Source organism: Rhinatrema bivittatum, chromosome 1 (genome assembly GCF_901001135.1).
Source record: "Rhinatrema bivittatum chromosome 1, aRhiBiv1.1, whole genome shotgun sequence".
Taxonomy (NCBI): domain Eukaryota; kingdom Metazoa; phylum Chordata; class Amphibia; order Gymnophiona; family Rhinatrematidae; genus Rhinatrema; species Rhinatrema bivittatum.
This window is the reverse complement of record NC_042615.1, coordinates 780,576,723-780,594,508: the sequence shown is the minus strand read 5'-3', so window position 1 is coordinate 780,594,508 and position 17,786 is coordinate 780,576,723. Positions and strand designations below refer to the sequence as shown.

General features: G+C 40.3%; 1 protein-coding gene across 3 annotated transcripts in view; it reads right to left on the bottom strand.

Moving 5' to 3' along the window:
- The window catches only part of MYO5B (myosin VB), an 896,473-nt gene that overhangs the window by 176,242 nt on the left and 702,445 nt on the right, over positions 1 to 17,786 (bottom strand). For all 3 annotated transcript variants that reach the window (XM_029580146.1, XM_029580135.1, XM_029580157.1), the window contains exons 15-16: positions 8,718 to 8,864; positions 3,680 to 3,777 (exon numbers count right to left, since the gene is read on the bottom strand). In XM_029580146.1, coding sequence (XP_029436006.1) covers positions 3,680 to 3,777; positions 8,718 to 8,864 — 245 coding nt within the window. The remainder of the gene's footprint in view (positions 1 to 3,679; positions 3,778 to 8,717; positions 8,865 to 17,786) is intronic.

Below are 17,786 nucleotides of genomic sequence, written 5' to 3'. Positions count from 1 at the left end.
GCAGTTCTTCGGTACAGCACGTGTTTTTTTGGTGTCTGTGATAAATTAAACACAACCTCAGGGTGGATTTCCTCTGTGCTTTACAGCATATGCTTGCTGTCACAACTTGTTAACCCACTGCTGGAGGGTTTCAAGAATTTCCATTCAGTGACACAGCTATTACACTCCAGGCTGCAGTGTTTTCTCTTACTCGGTATATAAATACACACAAGGCTCAGAGCGAAAACTAAGCAAGCCTGTTGCATTTATGAATTAATGCATCGCCATTAGAAGAGAACAGGATAGTTCTGAATACAACAAGCATGGTGATAAAAGTGTATTTGGGACAATAAACTGGTCTCATTTGAACCAGTAGATCTTGTGAAGGTGAGGAATTGGATGGACAAATTAGCAAAAGGTAATTACACTTTGGATCCATGCCCTGGATGGTCCCTGAAAAATGTACCTGACATTGTTTTGTATTAGTAAATGACATTTGTGAATCAGTCTTTGGAGCAAGGATATTTTTCCAGGTTAACAAATCAGCAGTCATTAAGCTTTTACTTAAAAAATATTTTCCATGTACCCTGCTTATTGTGCTAATTATCATCTGGTTACCAACTTTTCTATTTGAGCTAAACTGATTGAATTTATGGTCATGATGCAGCTGAGATTTTTTTTTTTTTTTAGAAGACTCTGGTGGGGGCAGAGTGGGGGCCTTGATCCTGCTCAGTCCAGACTTCGTTCCAGGTTTAGTATAGAGACAATGCTAGTTGCCTCTATACTAAATTACAAACCTAGTTGAGTATTTAATGCAATTTTCCCCTTGTTCACACCCTCATTTATTCATTTGTTAACTTGTTTTATTTGTTCAATGTAAAGTGCCATGCTTGGCGTTTGTTTGTGTTACACTGTAAACCGATGTGATATCTTGGATGAATGTCGGTATATAAAAATTTTAAATAAATAAATAAATAAAATAAATAGTTTCTTTGGCTGATGATAAGAGGCTGCTATTGGATCAAGGCGGTTCAGGATTTCTAGTCCTCTTCGATTGTTCGGCAGTCTTTGATACAGTCGATAATCAACGACTGCTTATAGTTTCTGGAGCTGAGATGTTTAGATCGGTGAAATATAAATTGTTTTAAATAAATAAATATGAAGGGGGTGGCCTTAAAGTAGGTTGAATCTTTCTTGTCGAATAGATTTCAGAGGGTAGATTTTAAAGGTATACATTAAATTGTACACTTTACACAGCTGGGAGTTAAGGGTACACATCTAGGCTGATATTCAAATGTTAGTCCGTTGGGAAAATTCTTGGGAAAAATCCATAGAAACCCCCTAAGTTCCTTTTCAATGAAGTAGATACAACAAAATTGTTATAAACTAAATGTAGAAGAGAAAAAATGTTGTTAGTGGGATCATCTCCCTTCTCAGAAAAGTTCTCCAGTATTGAAATAGGAAGTACGTTGATTAAGCTTTCCATGGAAGTAAAATGTTTGGGAGATATTTTAGACTCCCAACTATCCAAATTCAGGCAGCTACACAAAAGGCCTTCCTTTGAGTAAGATTATTCAAACAGTTAAGACCTTTTTTTTTTTTTTTTTTTTATTGTTGCAGGATTTAAGAACTGTTATGCAGGCCCTAGTGCTGACCCACTTAGATTACTGCAATGCTATCTGCGTGGGGCTTCCAAAAACAGTGCTGGGACATTTACAGATATTGCAAAGTGCTGCAGCGAGGACCATCAATGCAGTAGGTGATAGGAGTGAGCTTCGCCTCTGGTTGCTAGCTTTTCATTGGCTTCTGCTGGCACATAGGATCCAATTTAAAGTTCGGTCTTTGGTGTTTTGCCCCATGGTAGGCATTGGTCTTACCTATTTGGTAACTAAGATTACTCATCACACTCCTTTGAGCGCACTTTGTTCTAATCAGGAAATGAGACGGGCAGTCTCTTCAGTGAAGGCCATCATTATGATTAGTATTAGAAAACAAGTTTATTTTGGGAATACCATCCTCTTTATGGAATTCCTTACCCATGGCACATAAGAACCTTCCGACTTACATGTCCTTCTGTTATTAGTTGAAAACCTTTTTCTTTAACCAGTTGGAGCATGGATTAAGGAACAGATGATTTACTCCATGTGGGGGGATTATAAAGTGAGGGTGAGGACTGGCAGCCGATCTTTAACTGAGAGGTTAGGATATTGGGCAGGAGTTTGTTAAATTTAAATATACTAAATATAATAATTATTTTAAGACTGTGATATTGTGATTATTTATTCATGTTTATGTTTAATGAATTTCTGTTAGGAGGGTTGTTTTTATTTTATGAGGAAAGTTTGTATAGCATATTATTTTTTATTAGTGTATTTGTTGTAATCTGCCTTGGAATGCCTATTTAGTTATGGAAAGCAAAATATAAATTTGTAAATTAAATTCAGCTAAATCTAAGGTACTGTGAAGATCAAACATTAGTATTTTTTAAATTAGTAAAATGTAGTTCTCATGAATTTTAAATAGAATGTTATTAGCAGCATTATAGCATGCTAATTGTATATCTTTGAGCATTCTGATTCCTTTCATGAATTCTTTCTTTTTCCTAGTGAGATGAATCTTTTCCTGGCAGCATGTTCATGCAAGCCGTGAGCAATAAGCAAGATAGTGCATGCTCTACACTAGATGGACATGGCTTAGACGGACATTTATTTCACGGGGAACAAAATGTAGGTGCTGATTGCTAAATTCTACTTAATAGTTCCGTGGTCTACAATATTCATTGAGAGAGACATTTCCTGCAGTTTCCACTGCTTCAGGGAGACATTTATTAGCAAATTATAACAATCCAAAGAAATTAAATTTAAAATGTTCAAATATTTTATAGTGACAAAACACAAACTCCAGAATTACAGAATTTACAGTAAAGCCACCTGAATCAAGTTTGATCTGAAAAGTGGCAAATAGCTAACCAAAACTATTTTTGCCAGTTCAGATCCATAACATTAGGTAATGGTTGCCAGTAATAATTTTGTTCTGGATCTTCCTTTATCCACATGGAACATAAGTTAATATTTTTAGTTACCCTGTGAGAGTGTGTATAAGAAACTCCCTCAGAACACCTTAAAGGAACAGCCACTGTTATCTGGCCCAGTCCTCCTTAAGGGCTCACCCAGCAAGAGATTCTAGATCAGGAAGGCTCTCTTTAGCAGGGAATAAGAAGGCAGGCCCCAGAAGAGTTAGATAGGCCCCTGGAGGAAAAAGGAAGCCTCAAGAATGAAAACTGCACTTAATTTTAACAGTCCTGTCACTGTAGATTAGATGCTCAACCCAGCACCTGGATATCATGCTGCTGAGGATCAAAATAACTCTTAGGACTTCCTACTGCCCCTGAGCATCAGGACTCCACTCTGACCTCAGATATCCTGCTGCCGCTGGGAATCAGTAGCCCACTTGATTCCCAATATCTTAACACTATAAACCACGAGCCCTAGCAGATCATAAATTCACTGGAAATCTAACCTATTCAAGAAATCCTGAATTCACTAGCCAGACTAACTGAGCAGGAAGAAGTGATAGAAAGATATAATAGCCCTGTTACATTATTTCTTTGTGCATACAAATCTGTACTACTGCCAGACTGCTTTGTCACTGTGAAAGTAGGCAGATCAAATAATAGTGGTCTTTCTAGAATGCTACTTACGTAAACGGGAGTTTCTCATCGTTTGGCTTGATGCACCGGACATAATGTGGCGTTGTTGCATTCAAGGTCTCCATAAGTAAATGCAAGGAGTTACGGAACTGAAAGTGAGAAAAGAAAACCACTGTGCTTTAAGGTGCATTTTACATGCAAGATAAATCAGACTTTGCAAATAGCTGGAAGACCAATGAAAATGAGATAAGAACATAAGAAATGCCATGCTGGGTCAGACCAAGGTCCATCGTGCCCAGCATCCTGTCTCCAACAGTGATCAGTCCAGGTCACAAGTACCTAGCACATTCCAAAAAGTAGATCTATTTCTTGTCACTCATTCGCAAGGATAGCAATTGCTTTCTCTGGTCTACCGGCTAATAATGTTTTATGACCTTTTCTTCCAGGAACATATCTAAACCTCTTTTAAACCTTGCTATGTTAGTCACCTTGACCACGGCTTCTGGCAGCAGACTCCACAGCTTGATCGTACGTTGAATGAAAAAGTACTTTCTACGATTTGTTTTAAATCTGCTCGCTGTTAATTTCATGGAGTGGCCCTTTTTTTTAGTATTATTTGAAAGCATAAATAACCATCCTTTATTTACCCTTTCTACTCCACTCACGATTTTATAGACTTCTAACACGTTCCCTCTCAGCTGTCCCTTTTCCAAGCTGGAGAGTTCTATCCTGAGCAGCCTCTCATCATAGGGGAAGCCAGTTCATCTCTTTTATGATTATTTTGCCTTCCTTTGCACCTTTTCTATTTCCACTATTGTCTTTTTTGAGATGAGGTGACCAGAACTGCACACAATACTCAAGGTGTGGTCACATCATGGATCAATACAGAGGCAATATAATATTTTCCATTTTATTCTCCATTCCTTTTCAGTTCATTCCTAACATTTTATTTGCTACACAATGCACTGAGGATTCCAATGTTTGTAACATAGCAGTATAGCAATGATGCAGATAAAAACCAAATGGTCCATCCAGTTTGCCCAGCAAGTGGCTTATGGCAGTAACTGCTGCATCATGCAGGTTACACCCGTGCGTTCTGTTAAGGGTAGTAGCTGCCATGCTGTGCAGGGTACTCCCATGTAGAAATGTTACACCCAACATTACCATAGGTTATTCCCTTTTCTTCATTGCCAATCTCAAGCTTTTAGGGATCTACAATGTTTATCCCATGCCCTTTTATATTCCTTTACTGGTCTCGTCCTCATCACCCCTTCTGGGAGGGAATTCCAGGCATCCATCACCCTTCTCCATGAAGAAATATTTCCTGATGTTGGTTCTCAGTCATTCCTCCTGGAATTTCATATCATGACCCCTAGTTGTAAAATTTCCTTTCCATTAGAAAAAGTTAGATGTTTGTGCATCATTAATACCTTTCAGGTACGTGAAGGTCTGTATCATATCTCCTCTGCTCCTCCTCTCCTCCAGGTTATACATATTTAGATCCTTCTAACTCTCTTTCTAGGTCTTCTGAGACAGATCCCACACCAATTTGATACCTTCCTCTGGACCTTTTCCATCCTCTCTCTATCCACTTTGTGATATGGTCTCCAGAACTGAACACAGTAGTCCAGGTGAGGCCTCACCAAGGACCTGTACAAGGGCAATATCACCTTTTTTCTGCTGGTTATTCCTCTCTCTCTATGCAGCTTAGCATCCTTTTGGCTTTAGCTACAGCCTTGTCACATTGCTTTGCCGCCTTCAGATCACCAGACATAATCATCTCCAAGGTCCCTCTTCCTGTCTGTGCATATTAATCTTTCGCCCCTCCATCACATACAGCTCTTGTGGATTACTGAACCTCAGATGCATGACTTTATACATCTTAGCACTGAATCTGAGCTGCCAAATATTCAACCACTCTTCAAGTTTTCTTAAATCGCTTTTCATTCTCTCTGCTCCTTCAGGCATGCCCAACTCTGTTGCAGATCTTAGTATCATCCATGAAAAGACAAACTTTTCCTTCTAACCCCTCCACAATGTTGCTCATGAAGATATTGAACAGAACTGGTCCCAAAACCATCCTTGAGCTACTCCCAGTTAACACCATTCTCTCACCAGAGCAAGCTCCATTTTACCATTACACATTGTCTCCTGACAGTTAACCAGTTTGTAATCCACTCCATCACCTTGGCACCCAAACTTCACATTTTATTCTCAAGCCTCCAATGCGGGACTGTATGAAAAGATTTGCTGAAATCCAAGTAATTCACATCGAGTACTCTTCTTTGATCCAATTCTCTAGTCACCCAATTCAAAAATATCATTCCTATTTGTCTGAGAGGACCCTCCCTGGTGAATCCATGCTGCTTCGGGTCCAGCAACCCACCAGATCGTAGACAGTTCACTGTCCTCTCCTTCAGCAGTCTCCATTAATTTTCCCACCACCGAGGTGAGGCTAACCAGCCTATAGTTTCCTTGTGAAGTGGGACCACAACCACACTTCTCCAATCTTGTGGCACCACTCTCGTTAATCAAGGATCTCTTCAATAGGTCTTTTCAGACAAGAACTCCAAGAACTCAGCATTGTACATCTTTAGTTAGGATTATTTTTCACTGTGTGATCACTTTGAACTTTTCCAGATTAAATTTCATCTGCCATTTAGATGCTCAGTCTCTTAGCCGTGCAAAGTCTTTCTGCAGTTCTTCACAATCTGCTGCTGTTTTAACAACTTTGTATCATCTGCAATTCTGATCACCTCAGTCGGCGTTCCCTTTTCCAAATCATTTATGAATATATTAATACACATGACCCCAAAATGACTGAACCTAATGACTGTGTGTTAAGACTGCTCACAGAAGTGTTGTGGATAATATTTTCCTGCTTTTTGTATACTGTCTTGCTCTGGTTCATTAAAATTTAAACTGGAAAAAAAACTCAGGTCATAGTACTGATTGATTCTTGTACTACTCCACCAATGAGCATTCCCCTTTTGAAAATCAACCATTTAGTTCTACACTTACTTTCCAGTCCACAATAGGCCACTGCCTTCTATTCTATGACTTTTTCATTTTCTGAGGTCTCTCTCAAGGAGGACTTTGCCAAATGTCTTTTGAAAATCCAAATACACTATATCAATTTGCTCACCTTTATCTACTATTTATACATTCAAAAAAGAAATCTTATAGATTTGTAAGGCTAGACTTCCTTCCCCATTAAGCCATGTCTATCAATATAGTCACTCAGTTATTTTGTGTTTAAAAATAGCTTCTACCATTTTACCCAGCACAGACATCAGGCTCACTCGTTTCTTCCTAGTTACAGGTAACGTAAGGTTGAAGGAGGAGGGGCATACACTGGGCTACATTTTGGAACTTTTCTACTAAGTCAGCTGAATCTAATTGGCTAGACTTTCATCTGAAAATCAACCTAAAGTAGCTAAAGGTTAGCTCCCTAGAATTAGATAGAGCACTCAACCTTTGGTTATCTCAACCTAGCCAGCTAAGACCTGTTATTGACTCATCCCACCCTCACCCCCAAGCCCATGATCTTTCCATTCCAACTTGAAAAGAAATTATAACACAGTCCCCTTCCCTCCCATCTGAATTGCAAGTCAGTCTGGAAGGAGGTTCCTCCCTCCAGAAATTTTACCTCACACTAGATTGAACTTAAAAAAAAAAATGACATCTAATTCTCTCCCATCAGAATTTTAAAAGATTTAAGGCCTGAGATCCACTCTTCCGTTCCCAGCCCTCTCCCTTACCCCTAAAACCAACCCAACCCAAACCAAGGGGATGCAGTTTTACCTCTTCCCAGCTTGCTATCCAGCCTATACCTCACTTATTTTTAGTTATGGGGGAGATCAGTTTGTACCACTCCCCCTAGCTTAGTTAAATGCCTGGCTAACTAGGCCTTGAAAAGACAATTCCTTTCTTAGATGAATGAAAACCATCCCATTTCTAAAGATTCATATCCTCCCAGGTTCAAACCTTTCTCCCTGCACCAATCTTTCAAACCATGAATTAGAGTTATTTATGAGAACAATTCCTTCCACGTCCTTTGTCATTTTATCTCCTACTGCCTCATGTACCCGTTTAGAATGTAAGTCCTGTGGGGCACAGATTTATCGTACCTGAAAAAATGTAAACGATCTTGAGCTACAATTGGAAAGGCATTCTAGGAATACAAATTATTATTATATTATTCTTGAAAGCAAGTAGCATTTCTGATAAGGTCAGGGATTTCAGCTATCTGTTCCTATTTTCTTTTTCCCCATCCCTTTACACTGAGGCACCTGGGAGGTAAATGACTTCTTTCCACATGGTTATTTCCCCAATTTTCAATGTGGTTTCTATACTGTAAGTAACAAGTGTTTTACCTGCCTAAATCAGCCGTGTGAAAATTGCACTGACGGAAGGCATTCCCTGGGATTGGGGTGGAAAAATACACGCATAGATGGCGTTTTCAAGTCTCCGCACATTCTTTTCTAGCGTAAATCAAACCGCAGAAAGAGCAAATGCAAGTGACTATTTTCGCAGAGGAAGTACGCAAGTTCTTTTCATTTGAAAACTGGTGCAAAGTCATCAGATTAAAAAGTGAACATGGTCTTTGCTCCGGTGCAGAGAGTATGAAACTTGCCCCCTATGCCTGCCTTATCTCTCTACCAATTAATATCCTCCTGCGGTCTGTGCTCAGCACGAGCCAGTCTCTTCTCTTCCCACTCGTTTGCCTTTCTCGTCTACTTCTGCCTCTTTCATCGGTGTCCCTTACCTTTGGAACAACATTCCCCTTGATAATTCCCATGCATCCACTCCATGTCCCATCTGAAGAAACACTTCTTCAGTGAGGCAGTCCACTGGATAGCATGAAACTTACCATCTCTTCTATGACCTCCCACCGTACTGTTTCTGTAGATGCCTTCCTCATCTGAAAGAAACTGCAAATCTTTGGGGACTTGGAACATCCTTACCTCTTGTACCTACAGGACTTGACTTCATTGTTAATCCTTGTATCCACATATTGTCTTACCAGTATCTACCTTGTATAGCATTGTATGAACTGCCCTCATTATATAGGAATAAAAAATAATACCTGATGTCCTACGGTTTTCTTATGCTCTTTATTGGCTGCTTTTAAGGCTGGCTTGGCAGAACGGATGTTGATCTTTGCCCTTCCAGAAACAGGAGTAGGAGGAACAGAATCTTTTTCTTCTTGAAACAAGTCTGCCACCAGCTGATACTACAATGAAAAGCAGAGAAATTGGATATTTTTGCATGGCTTCTGTCTATATAGAGAGATCTGCAGAAGGCACTAGTGGCTAAGGTTGTGAAAAGCTCTTCAAAAGAGGTTTGCCACCCTGTTCATGCAGTCAATCTGACAGAATCCTTTATTTGCAGCAAAATCCAAAGTGGGTCGTCAGGAATCCAAAATGAATTTCTTCAGATTGGCAGCTCTGCTTTGGATTTCAGAGGATCCACATTGGGCGTGGATGGAGCCACTTCAGATTGTCCCCCAGTCTGCTGAGAAAAAGTCAGACAGGTTTGCCCAGTGAATCTGGGGGAAATTCATAATTTTTGCTGAACTTGGACCAGGCTGAAATCTTATCTGTGAGCAATGCCCATTTATTACTCAAGTCAAGGATGGAGTATTCCCATCTCTTGCCTGCTTTATTGGCATAGGAGCTGCATTTCACTGTAATGCTTCTTATTTTTCTTGAGAAGGAATTCTGTCCCATAAAGGGGGATAGATTGAGGAATGGAAAGAGACAATATAGTTCTTTATAGGGTTTTTCATACAACTCTGTCCCAAAATGCTTGTAAGAGACTCAGTATGTATTATAAATGCAGACTGCCCATTAACTCTCAGAGCAGAAAATGTGTACTCCGCCTGCAAGAATCCAAAGAAACTGATATGAGTATTACGTTTCGTGAAGGATGAGAGCAATAGTGCTCCAGAAAAATAATTCCTTATAAAGAACTAATATTGTTCTGTTCACTTACAATATAATTCATCTGAATTTGCTTTATGAAATAATCTTGAAAAAAAAAAGGATATACACTTTATTTACACAATAAAAGTGATCACAAGTTACAAAGAATCCAGTTTTATGCAAGATCAATATGGCTGCCACAATTCTGCACTATAGAACAGAGACCAAAATGTAATGCAAAAGCCCATCTGTCTCTTTCCTAGTGCCAATAAAACTACTCCATAGCACTATGGATGAATTTTCAGCATGGACTGAGTACCCATCCTAACTGATAACATTTTGGCTAGCTAAGGTTAAGTGAACTGTCGGCCCCAAAATGTCCCAAAATATAAGCTGCCAAGGATATACGAGTGCCTTTTCTGCACCACAGTTAAACAGCTAAACTTAGCTCCCTAATGCTGAAAATGTTCATCTGTGTCTAACACCAAGAACAGATCAGCAAGGCAAAACCCCCGAGGAAGAGATATGAAGACACTTACAATGGCAGACAGAAATGGACAAAATGAGGCCCATATTTACAGGTGTTGGCCAGCTAGCAAAGGTAGCCAGATAAAATCATCTGGCTAACTTTGTGGGGATATTCAGTGGCACAACAGTGCCGCTGAAAATTCACAGCTATGTCAAAGTTAGCTGGATACGTTTTTTAAGCTAACTTTAGGACTGTTCTTTGACAATGCTAAAGTTATCTGGATATCGATGAAAACTGGCGTTTCTCCAGCTACCTTTGCTAGACAGCTAGCTCCACCCAAGAGTGCCATCACCCAGCTCCTGAGCTAGCCAGAAAACATTTTAATAAACAGGTATTCAGCCATCTCAGGGCCGATCAATACAGCTGTATTTTCAAATCTCACCATTTCTCTAGCTAGGCCCAAACGTAGCCAGACAAATGATGCTGAGTATAGACTTCAGTGTTCTCAGACCCATCAAAAGATATAGTTGTATGTAAAAGTTTAAGGACCCCCTGGTTAAATTTGTATGTTTCAATGAATCTCTAAGTGAGCAGAAGTTGACACAACCTCTTCCTGGTACAAAGTTAAACATGAGATATTTCTGCCATTTTCAACGCATAATTACTCTTTTCTTGCTGACTTTAAGATGGAAAACAATAAAACAATAAATATGGCATGTGCAAACGTTTGGACACCTTTCCAGATGATTCGTTGCTATGTTTTTAAAAAGTTTGTTGATAATGCCTAAACAGTTGATTGACTCATTCAGCCAATTCTACGTTTGAACAAATATTTTGATTCTTCTAATCTCTTGGATTGTGATTGTTCTGTCTATTTTCAACAACCATGGGCTCCTCTAAGCAGCTGTCTGAGCATTTGAAAAAGCTGAAAAAATCTATATAAAATTCCCTAAATGCTATCAGCTACCAATTTCAATGGTTAGAAACATAGTTAAGAAATGTATTTATTTATTTAGTGGGTTTTTTTATACCGGCATTCACGATAGGCATCAGTATCTTCTGTGTTTGTGGCCAAACTGTTCAATTTTTTGTTTCATAAGATCTTAAGATATGCCATACTGGGTCAGACCAAGGGTCCATCAAGTTCAGCATCATTTCCAACAGTGGCTAATACATGTCACAAGTACCTGGCAAGTACCCAAACATTGAATAGATTCCCATGCAACTAATGCCAGCAAAAAGCAGTGGCTAAACCCTATTGATTAACAGCAGTTTATGGACTTCTCCTCCAGGAATTTATCCAAACCTTTTTCAAACCCAACTACGCTAACTGTCTTAGGGGTGGATTTATCAAAATGCGGTAAGTACCACATGCGATAGCAAAAGGGGTGAGTTTTATGCTAATATAGCATTTATCGCAATTTGCGCTAATTACCTGTGCGAAGAGCTAAGTTAGCGCAAATTGCAATACTATTTCAGATTCTGCCAGACCTGTTGTATTTCCGTCATTCAACCACCAGGGGACCATTGTCAATGGTCCTAGACACACAGGGGGGAGAGAGAGAGAGAGAGCGAGAGACTGGCCATAATATCATGGCCCATAGGTAGGTATTTGTATCCCTATGGTAGGCCCACCTAGTAACTGGAGGTGGGGTTTAGGTAAGAATGTAGGGGGTTAGGGGCCACTTTGACATTCTATGTGACACCTAAGAACAGAACAGTGGTCTCTTGTGAAGATTTGCTGGCCTTCGGAGTGAGGAAGCTCACTCCAAGATGAGATTTGGGCAATGTTCTCTCAACCTAGCTTGATGGACTCTCTACCTGGGTAACATCACAAGTTATCCATCTAAACTTGTGAGTTATCCTTCTAAATGTTGCTGAGTGCTCATTGAATAGTGATGCATTGTCAGTGTAAGAAATCCATTTTAAATCACTGTGCCAGTTTTATTCATTTGCAGACATTGCGAAAGCAGAGCTAGGAACAAATGTTTGAAGCTGTGAGTGAGGAACAGCATACGCCATGAAGCAGAAACACATTTTCAAAACATAGACTGTGTCAGGGAGAGGATACACAGGGGATGAAGGATGAGCACAAATATTTGCTGTTCAAATTTTAACTGCATTAAAAAAAAATAAAGAAAAAATAAGAGTATGAGTTGTCTTTATAACCAGTGAAGAACTCATAGTACCAATGATCATATTTGTGGACACATCTGAAGGCAACAGTTGAACATATATCGGTATTGCCATACAATGGTCCTGTCAAAAAAGCAGTACAATTAAGGATTTTTTTAAAAATTAAAATCATAGTCAATACTAAAAAAAGGCTAGGATTTGAGTACAGGCTATAAGTTTCTTTTTTCTTGTTTAGACTTTAAGCTTTGGCATTTAATATTATAATATACAGAGATTGTGTCAATGTCTGTTCACTTAGTAATTCACTGAAACCTAAACCTTTGCATACAATTGTAAACCAACATATTGCTACTAGCCATCGACCCTTGTAATGCAGAATCCTTCCAGCCATACTAATGCTGGAGGAAACATGATTCTTTACAAGTTATAATATTTTTTACTGACCCAACAAAAGAATTCTAAAAGAAAGTGCTGCTTATGAGCTTACAAGGGCACACGGGTCTCTTTCCCAGGTGTCGGTAGATTACATTACACATACTTAAGGATGATTGCCTGGAACTTCCCAAGCCAATGAGCACTTGCTGAGAAGGACAAAAAGACTATGCAGTATGATTTTAGGACCATGAACTAAGCCAGAAAGATATAATGTTTCAGATCTCAAGAGAGAAAACAGAAAAGATCATGAAATGATGGTCCTCATTGAGAGACTGCTATCTTGACTTCAGTTCTATTCACCTCCACCAGCCTATTTCCAACTGAAACTTCAATATTCTAAGTCGCTGGTAGAGGCAGTGTACAGACTAAGTGGCAGAATGGCAGTTCCATCTAGAATTCCCCAAAAATATCAGTCTCCTATTAACTAAAGGAGAAGCTAATCTAGAGGCAGATTCACTGAAGTACAATAAGATTTCAATGTGGAAAACATTTTATTTACCACACATTCTATTTTCTTCAATGGGGGTTATTCACTACAGATTAGGGATGTGAAGAGGTAACATTTTTTGTTTCAGTTCAATCATTCATTTCATGGATCAGTTCTATTCATTTCATATAAAACTTTTTCATTTCAGTTCTTCATTAAATTTGTATCCCACTTAAGTCAATAGGGGAAGCAATGCAGCCTATTTTGAGCTTCAAAATTGGGTTTTCTAATCAATTCTAATGAAACTTATGAGTAGATAACATCAGAAGGAGGAAAAGAACCCCAAAGCACCAAGACTATGGTAAAGTGGCACCAAAAGTGGCACGAGTAGCCTAGGGTACCGTAAAGGGACCAGCTCTGTCCTGGCTACCACCTCACGCAGGAATTTCTTGATTGCTATACTTACTAGTCTCACCACAGCACTTTTCAATGGGCCATGGACTTGAATGGTAAGCAAATTACATTATTTTTGTTTAATTTGTGGGCATCCTCTATTCATTTTGGGAGTCCACAAATGAAATGAAAATGGTCTCATTTATTGTATTTTATCCATTTGTTTCAAACAAATGCACATTCCTACTAGTAATGCGTGTTTTCCACATTAAAACCTTACTGCATCTTAATGAATCAGCCTCTTAGTGGGAATTTCCGTTACACTATTTCATTTCTATTTTGTCACCTTTGATTCCTTTACTTGAAGGAGAACTCCATGTTGGTTTCTTACGAAAGACCATTCTTCAGGACCAGCAATAAGGTTTTATCCATCCTCTCTTACCATTTTCCTTGACCAGGTCCAAAAAATGAGCAAAAGCCATGCAAAAAAAAAAAAAATCCCTTACCTGCAGACTCCAAAATTCATTTTGGAACTTTTTCTCAGGAGCAATATCATGAGACAAGGTATGGCAGCTGCCTCAGGTGTCAAAATTTTGGAAGCAGCAAAAAAAATGGCCACCCCAACACTCCTGCATTAGCCATTTCATCTTGCTGAAAAATGAGACCCAGTGGGGCTACAGAAGACCCTATCCCACTGCAACCCCAAAGAGTGTGGCTTGGCAGGGCCATGGCAGAGTTCATCCCTCCGCGACCTGAAGAGTAAGGACCAGCAGAGCCCATCCCGTCATGGCCCAAGAGGAGAGAAGGCGGCCCTGAGACATTGTGTGTGTGTTGTGAGACAGCCTGTATGCAAATGTGTGTGTGTGTGTGTGTGTGTTGTGAGAGTGCCTATATGCATTGTGAGAAGGTATTTGAGAGAGCCTGTATTGTATGCGTATGTGTGTGTGAGAGAGAAAGGGTATGAGCGAGAGTCTAAATGCATGTGTCTGTGTGTGTGAGAAAGCCTGTGTGTGTGTGTGTGTGTGTGTAAGAGCCTGTGTGCATGAAAGAGAGAGAGAGAGGGAGAATATGTTTGTTTAAGAGATGATAAAGTTTGTGAGGCCCCCCTTCCCCCAATCAATGACAATCTCAGAGTGACTGGAAATCAAAAGATCTCAGGTATGGAGAATGGAAATTTTTTTTTATTGTTAGTTTTAATTGTTGGGTATTATTTGATGTGTATTGTTTTTAAATATTTTAATGGTTTTTGAGAACTTTTAAACAATTTTCTTGAATTTAATTATTGAATGATGTTCTGTTCATCAGCTGTGTTGAAATATTTATTTTTTTAATTAGTATAGTTTTACTATTAAAATTGATATGTTATATTTATAGATTTTATTATTGGTTTATGAGGAATGATGGTATTTTTGTTTTTCCATTGTTGCACCGCTTACAGAGTTTGGTTTCTTATGCTTTCCAGTTCAGTTTCTATCTGCATGTTTCTGTTTATACTTTATGATCACTTTATTCTCTATTTGGTGAGGATCCGTTCATGTTCTGCATGTGTGACCGAGGTAAGGTATTCTACTCGGATGTAGTTTCTGTGTAGGGATCTATGGTAGCCTGGCTTGTTCTGTTTTCTTAAAGGGAGGTGTAATGGTGTTTTAGGGTCTGCTGTAACATTTGCAGTATTATCTTTTCATAGGTAGGGCTTTTACTGGTTGAGTTCTGGAATTTAGTGCTGTTTTGGTATGGGAGGTTTACGGTAATCTAATTGTAATTCAGTTTACTAATGGCTTTTTCGAGGGCCAAGCCTACATTGAACACACTTTACAAAATTGCCTAGTGCCATATGTTTTCCAAGTGCCTTTTTAAATTTTTTGCAGAGTTTTCTGGTTGGCAACACAGCAGTGCATGTCAAATTAATATATATATGTTGCGATAGTTTTACCTCAGAATACTATGAATATCAAATCTATTATAATTGTGTGGTGAGGGCTGGAAGGAGGGGACAAAAGCCCGTAAAGTTCACCTAGGGAACCTAATACCCTTGCACCAACCTGAAGAGAGCTCTGTGCTGGCGTTAATTTCTGAGTATGCAAAAGTGCGGATTTGGCGCACATATTTTCTGCATTGAGGGGAAGCAAATGTTGCTTACCTGTAACAGGTGTTCTCACAGGACAGCAGGATGTTAGTCCTCACATATGGGTGACATCATAGGATGGAGCCCAATCACGGAACACTTTTGTCAAAGTTTCTAGAACTTTGACTGGCTCCTATTTATTTATTTATTTATTTATTTATTTATTGTTTTTATATACCGATCTTCTTACATTATAGGGAGGCGGAAGTCGTGAGCGTGAAGTAATGGTTTAAGCTTTTTCAGGACTTGTAGTTTGAAAAAGCTACTGGGCATGCCCAGCAAGGCACTAAACCTGCAGCCAGCAGGGGTCCTTCTTCAGTCTTGTTTAAAGCTACAGGAAGTGCCGAAAAATAAAATAAGAAAACGAACCCAACACCACGGGGTGGCGGGCGGGTTTCGTGAGGACTAACCTCCTGCTGTCCTGTGAGAACACCTGTTCCAGGTAAGCAACATTTGCGTTCTCACAGGACAAGCAGGATGGTAGTCCTCACATATGGGTGAGTACAGAGCTGAGGATGTCCGAGAAATGCACCAAATGTACCCAAGATGTGCAATAGGCACAAGGACTGGGGTGGAAATTGGTAGAGGGCATCCTGAACCCCAACGGGCAGGTGGAAGGGTGTTGGTACGTCAAGTTGTAAAAAGATTGCGCAAGACGGATTGGCCGAAGATGAAATCTTGTCTTCCGGCCTCGTCCAAGCAATAATGGGCTGTAAAGGTATGGAGAGAACTCCAGGTAGCAGCCCTGCAAATGTCAGGAAGCGGCACTGAGCGTAGGTGTGCTACTGAAGTTGCCATGACCCTGACAGAGTGTGCTTTAACATGATCTTGAAGCGGAATGCCTGCTTGCTGATAGCAAAAGTATATGCAGTCCGCTAACCAGGAGAAGAGAGTCTACTTGCACAGGCTGCCCCTATTTGATGGAATGGAAAGAGACAAACAATTGAGTGCTTTTCCTGTGGGCAGCTGTACGGTCTAGATAGAATGCTAGAACCCGTTAACAATCAAGGGTATGTAGAGCCTGGATTGGAGTGGGGCCTGGGAAAGAAGGTAGGAAGTATAATGGATTGATTAATGTGAAACTCCGATACTACCTTAGGTAAGAACTTAGGGAGAGTGTGGAATACTGCTCGGCCCTGCAGAAGGTTAGTGTAAGGCGGATAGGTAACTAGGGCCTGTAACTCACTAACTCTGCGAGCAGATGTGATTGCCAAAAGAAAAATCAGTTTCCATGTGAGAAAGCGAAGATCACAGGATTGGAAAGGCTCGAATTGTGGTTTAATGAGCCGACCCAAAACCAGACTGAGGTCCCAAGAAGGGGCCGGAGGACGCAGTGGAAGCTTGAGGTGAAGCAAGCCTTTCAGAAAACGTGTTACGATGGGTTGTACCGAAATAGGAACGTCCCCGACACCTTTATGGAAGGCGGCGACTGCACTGACAGGCATTCTGATGGAGGAAGTTTTTAGACCTGATTCTGACAAGTGCCAGAGACAGTCTCGAAACTTCGTGGTGGAACAGGTAAAGGGATCAAGGGATTGAGAAGAACACCGTGACTTAAACCTGTTCCATTTGTAGAGGTAAGACTTTCTCGTGGAAGGCTTCCGTGAAGCAATCAGGACACGGGAAACTGGCTCTGAGAGGTTAAGTAGCTGAAGAATTAACCTTTCAACATCCAGGCCGTCAGGGACAAAGCTTGAAGATTGGGGTAGCATAGGCACCCGTCATTCTGAGTGATCAGAAGCGGGTCCATTCCCAAGGGAATGTGCCTGCGGATGGAGAGATCCTGATGTATTGGAAACCACACTTGGCGAGGCCAGTGAGGTGCTATCAGGATCATGCATTCTTTGTCCTGACGTAACTTCACGAGAGTCTTTGATAGAAGAGGAAGTGGAGGGAATGCATATAGGAGGCCGGTTGCCCATGAGAGGGAGAACGCATCTCTTGGCTGAGAGTGTTGGCTGTGAGTGAGAGAGCAAAGGTTCTATACTTTGCAGTTTTGAGGTGACGCAAAGAGGTCTATGCGAGGATAACCCCCAACGTTGGGGTTGAGGGACCACTCGTGAAGATGGAAAGCGCGACTTAGCTTGTCCTCCAACACATTGTCCACTCCCGGCAAGTAGGTGGCCTTGAGGTACATCAAATGGGAGAGGGACTCCGCCCATATCTGTGCAGCTTCCTGACACAGTAGGTAGGAGCCCATCCTTCCCTGTTTGTTGATTTACCACATGGCCACGTGGTTGTCCTTC